Raw genomic sequence first — 6,000 nt, 5'->3', positions numbered from 1 at the left:
AATCATCAGAGGATTCCCGATTGTCCATGAGCAAGTTTCTTCCCGCCCAGGGCTTAACTCTTTACTGACGCAGTTCATCGGGGGTACATACTATACCGGGGCTCTAAGGGAAAAGTCTAGCCCAGACCATTTTATACGGGGGGATTTTATATGGGGGGAAAGTATATGCTACAGCACCACCATATATGTATCTAACATATATCAGTATTTTTATGAGTATAAAAGACATGTAGTATGAACCTCGCTATGTCCTAAGTTAATGTCGCACAGATCAGCGTTTGTTATCACATTGAAGTAATGTCACCCGAATTAAACGAATTTAAGTTTAAAGCTCCTGGTATCGCACTCAGAAAGACTGAGGGGGTGTTCTTGACCTATATTCCAGGTGAGAGTGATAAAATGTATTGCAGCAATATCGATTTTAAACTCATTTATTGACATAGCCTCTTGGTATAACCAACTCTGGCTAGTTATATAACCGATTCTTTCTTAATGTTGATTAATGAACCATGTTTCACCTTACTGTATTCAATGTTATCAAATATTTCATAGTTCTTCGAGTTAGGTATGTATGCTGGGTTTTTTTCTCTATAAAAATAACTTATCACACAGGTTCCCCCGGTATTGCATTAAGATAACGATTAAATGACTGTGGAAACATTGTACTTGATTTTGCTTGAACTTTTATGAAGATCAGAATGAAAGAGAGAGAATTGATTCAGCTTAAATTAACGGATTGAACAGGACGACAGAGGTTCCATTTAGAAAAAAACTATTGTAAGTATTTCTATGTTTCAAATCCAATCTATTCGAATATGCATATAGAATCAAAGTCCCAACACATTTTTTAAAATCCACTGAAAAGTCTTCTCGGACAAAATTTGATAACTTATTAAATGTGCAAATCCAGCTTGTTTACAAGTACATGTGTATATTAGGAAAATAATTGATATCGTGAACATTTCCGTTCTCATCAATCAACCCTTCTATGTATAGAATTCCACCTTTTATCTAATCTGAAAAGAAATATAACCTACTCTTGTTTCCCAATGAATGTTTCCCAATATATGGGTTTTACTCGTTCTCTTTTGACCCACAGATAATTGTGTTCTTTATTTTATTCTTTTTTATATAGTTTCTTGACTGATATTGCAAGATAGTTGCACTAGAATAGTATATAATGTAATGTGTATTAATGCTAAAGCATTGATTACGGTACATTTCCCGTGTATAGTTAAGTTTCTTGTATGCATTCCGCATGTTGTAAGCCTATCTATCCATCGATCGATCGATCTAATACTCTCTCTCTCTCTCTCTCTCTTGATAAATCCTAGGGACGAATGAAAAAGGGTTACAAATAAAATAAAAATATCAATGAAGGGCCGGGTGAACACGGACCTCTGGACACACTAGAGGTGGGATTACATGTAGGTCCCTAGCATTTCCTGCTGACCGGTCTCGCCCGCCGTGCGCCCGATAAGATAAGTGGTACGTTGAACTATATCTACCTTACCGTTAAGGACTACAAAAATCCAAAACAATACAATAATGATACAATGTAGATGCCGAAACGAAGTTGAGTTGTGCTCAAATTGGTGTTTTAAAAGACGTGAAAAGATCCGGAACAGCATTAACACGATTTAGAGACACAATGTCGATACTCAAGGCCGAAACTAAGTTATACATGTACATGTACGTTGAAACAGTTTTGGAGGAATCTGCATAATGGTACCAAAGTACATTTATATGCTTAACTGGTATTTTATTTCCAGAGCAATGCGGTACATAAAGAAGCCATGGACTCTCTGTAAGGACATTGCCGTCCTCATCACTTCGTGCAGCCTACTTATACGGGTGAGGGTTATCGGTTATTTATAATTAACAAGAAATTCATCATCATTGTACGATTTGCACCTGCCACATTTAGAAAACCGGGTCTTTTCAACGTTTGGGTAGTTGTACACATCTTTGCATGTTTAATGATAAGCATTTTTGTGTTAAAAAATTACAATTTCAGGCCCTAAAATTCAAACATTCTTTCATTTCTTAGTAATTCAGTAATTTCAATGTTGAATCAGAAACTAAAATGAAAATTAGTCTTCCCTTCTTTAACGTCATAAATAGCGTCATTTTTAGTTGTGAGACATGTATGTAAACTCCGTATGCAGATGATAATGGAATATTGCTTCATAAATATGTTGTAAGTTTGCCGTTAACTTCTATATTTAGTTAAACATCCAAAATGTGTTATTGATAATTCACCAATAGAATTACAGTTATCACTAACTAATGTATGCAAACTGTTATGTCAAAAGAAATAAATTTCATTTTGAAAATACACGAGGTTATGAATTACCACGTTTCACGCTGGTACTTTCATTTCTGTCGGACTTTCCAGCCGTTAGAATAGACGTACTAGATTCATTGAGATCCATACTCACATTGTTCACAGCTACAACACAATCGCGAAAAAATGTCTATCATTGCAATTTGTAAAGATGAAAAGCAAAGATAATGAACAGCGATCAATCTCATTAATCCAAAGAAGAATACAAAATTACATGTATGACGGATCCCTGGACACACCAGAGGTGGGATCAAGTGGTTAAGGAGGAGTAATCATCCCCTGTTGACCGGCCACACCCACCGTGAACCCTATATCTTTATCAGGTAAACGGAGTAATCCGTAGTCAAAATCAGTATGTAAAGAACGGCCTAATATTGGTATGAAACACATCAGACAGCATTCGACCTAATGACAGGTTGTATTTTTCAAATAAGATCATTTTTAAACTCAATGAATTTGCAAAATGGTGACTTCAAACGAGAATACTGAAACCCCTGTACATGTGCCGTTGATAACTTACACGACTCCTCAATTCAAATCCAAGGTGAATGTCAAACGGTTCTGATACTATTATTTCATCATTTAATAAGGAATTTAGCATGATTTCATCACTCTCTGATAAACGATGTACACTCTTTTCTAGATTTTATCCATTGGTTATTTAATTGGTGGATTTGTCATGAGATTCCACGAACCACTACTTAAATCAGGCAGTATTCGTCTGCTGAACTCAGTGCAGATAGGGTCTCTGCCCCTAGGATCCTTTATCAACGCCCTTGCCTTGTCTCTGATTCCCGCCATTATTGTGAACACTGTCAGTACAACGGTTATATTCTATGGAATTTGTCGGAGAAATAAAGGATATCTAATCGCAGTAGGAATACTTATATATAAACATTTGTGTGTCATCTACTCTTAAATGTTTGCAAGTTTTTTCTTTCTTTCTTTTATAGCTTGGATGTTCTTTTTATTATTCTTCATTTTTTTTCATACAAGTATAATTAAAGTATGTACAAATTTAATAATTAGAACTCGTATTATGATTTTTCATGAGAGAGAGAGAGAGAGAGAGAGAGAGAGAGAGAGAGATTCAAGTAATGAGTTCCAGTTATTCCAGCAGGTATCGAAAAAATCTTTTTCACCATTTTTATAAAAGATATACTTTTGGGTCTCATAAAATTTACATTATTGTTTGGCAAAAATAAAGCAACTAGTCCAAAATATACTCCTTTTCTGGATGAAATATTACATTTATACAATGGGATGCACTAAAAAAAATCCCTAAATGTAAAATTTGTGGTATCCCACATTAAACCTTATTATGAGTGCTTGTAAGCTGAATGACTAAACTTTTTCCAGTCCTTTATGGAATATCATAAGCAGCATACAAGTATTGAATTTCCTTCTTTATACACTACATGTAATATCATCTTGGATATAAGACATACTTGTAAAATGCTAGATTGATTTTTTTGTCTGGATCAGGTGAAGGGATAGAAAATTATAGAAAATGCGACTTTCCTTTCTATTTTCCTCTTATATGTTCTAACCGAAGGTGAAATCAAAGCTTGTACTAATTAATAAGAATTTTACTTTACAGAGTGCTGTCATAAACTTGCTGATGGTTGTGTATAATATCATTGTTATCAGCTTACTATCCTGGTTGCTGAAAGAGGTAAAATATAGCATTAGTTTCCCCACACTTGAAATCATTACATAATTTAATTGTGTTTTACAAATTTAAAAGTTTTAAATATATGTCATATTTTCCAGGTTCATTCCTACATGTATGAATCATTACGGCAGTTATACAATCGCGAGAAATCATCTTTTGATTCAGAGGTGATTATTGAAATTACTCCACTAATTTGAAATTCGTATATATGTATTCACTAATAAATCTTAATCATAATCCATTGACGTTACTGACAATCCCAGATACGCTTGTTTACGTCACCAAAATTGAGAGGCTAGTCGGCAGCAAGCGTTCAATTAATGATGCCACTTCTAATCACTTGTTACAAGGGTAAAGTAGCAGTTGTAGGTATGACGAAAACATCCTAAATTACCACGACATCTCTTATAAGGTGAACGCCTAGTATCGTTCAGTTGAAGTTATTTAAATTTTATAACTTGACCCACAAAAGAATGTAGGCGATGTTTAAGTATGTTCCTCTCCAGATCCATTAGTTACTATTGTAGGAATTACTGTAGGCAGTTACTATGTGGACAATTAGATACTACTGTAGGACTTACTGTAGGCGGTTACTATGTGGACAATTAGTTACTACTGTAGGAATTACTCTAGGCAGTTACTATGTGGACAATTAGTCACAACTGTAGGAATTACTCTGGTGGTTACTATGTGGACAATTAGTTACTACTGTAGGAATTACTGTAGGTGGTTACTATGTGGACAATTAGTTACTTCTGTAGGGATTACTGTAGATGGGTAATATATGGAAAATAGTTACTACAGTAGGAATTATTGTAGGCGGTTACTCTGTGGACAATTACTTACTATTGTAAGAATTACTGTAGGCGGTTACTATGTGGATAATTAGTTACTTCTGTAGGGATTACTGTAGGTGGGTACTGTATGGACAATTAGTTACTACTTCAGGGATTACTGTAGGCGGTTACTATGTGGGCAATTATTTTCTACTGTAGGAATTACTGTAGGCGGTTATTCTGTGGACAATTAGTTACTATTGTAAAAATTACTGTAGACGGTTACTATGTGGACAATTAGTTACTACTGTAGGAATTACCCTGGTGGTTACTATGTGTAGAATTATCTATTACTGTAGGAATTACTGTAAGCGGTTACTATGTGGACAATTAGTTACTACTGTAGGAATTACCCTGGTGGTTACTATGTGGGCAAGTGCAAATAAAAACTGTATAGTGACTGGAAGGGCCAAAAGAGGCTAATATGACAAAAAAGTAAATAAAATCCAGCTACATGTACTATTGCTAAAATAAACTTTGTATGAAAGTATTGTAAATACAATTAAGAGCATTATGTTTACTCCATTAAACACTTTAAATTTTCAATCTTTACTTTACACAGAATTCACTTGAGTGAGGATAAATTCAATTTAAATCCGGTATATTTTTTTTTTACCTTTCCGTGTTCAAATATTATCAGTTGTTTCTTGAACAATCTCTTTTCTAGCGTTCACTATAAATCATGATTCTGGAGAAAGTTCTGTTGATTGATAGCATTAAAACTATAAACTTATGAATTAGTTCAAACTTTCGTATGATAAATGTCTGAACCGAGGCAAGCTACTGAAAAACAAATTGATGATGCAGGGGTTTTTACACCCTCGTTTAAATTCAGCGTTTCGTTAATTTTATGGGCACTGTAATATTCTTTTTTTGCAATAACCCCCTTTCGTTAAATCTAATATTGTCTGATTGGTTTCATCCAATTGTTAAGACGTTCTTGTTTTAATACAAAAATAGAGAGTTATAGGAAAACACAGACCCCTGCATACACCAGAGGTGTGATCAGGCGGCCAGGATGAGTAAGTATCCCTTGTTGACCGGTCACGCCCGCCATGAGCACTATATATTGATTAAATAAACGTATCAATCCATCCTTAAAATCAGTATTTTTGATACCTTAAATCCTTCTCTGACCTTTA

At 34.6% G+C, this 6,000-nt stretch overlaps 1 protein-coding gene across 2 annotated transcripts in view; it reads left to right on the top strand.

Moving 5' to 3' along the window:
* Positions 1-496: 496 nt before the first annotated feature.
* Positions 497-6,000, top strand: part of LOC125647885 (uncharacterized) — a 28,573-nt gene continuing 23,069 nt past the window's right edge. For both annotated transcript variants that reach the window (XM_048874716.2, XM_048874714.2), the window contains exons 1-5: positions 497-777; positions 1,773-1,854; positions 2,991-3,221; positions 3,948-4,022; positions 4,121-4,189. In XM_048874716.2, the coding sequence (XP_048730673.2) occupies positions 1,777-1,854; positions 2,991-3,221; positions 3,948-4,022; positions 4,121-4,189 (453 nt within the window). In that variant the 5' untranslated portion in view covers positions 497-777; positions 1,773-1,776. The remainder of the gene's footprint in view (positions 778-1,772; positions 1,855-2,990; positions 3,222-3,947; positions 4,023-4,120; positions 4,190-6,000) is intronic.

The sequence above is a fragment of the Ostrea edulis genome, chromosome 6 (genome assembly GCF_947568905.1).
Source record: "Ostrea edulis chromosome 6, xbOstEdul1.1, whole genome shotgun sequence".
Classification (NCBI taxonomy): domain Eukaryota; kingdom Metazoa; phylum Mollusca; class Bivalvia; order Ostreida; family Ostreidae; genus Ostrea; species Ostrea edulis.
The sequence above is the reverse complement of the archived record's forward strand: the minus strand, read 5'-3'. Positions and strand labels throughout refer to the sequence as shown.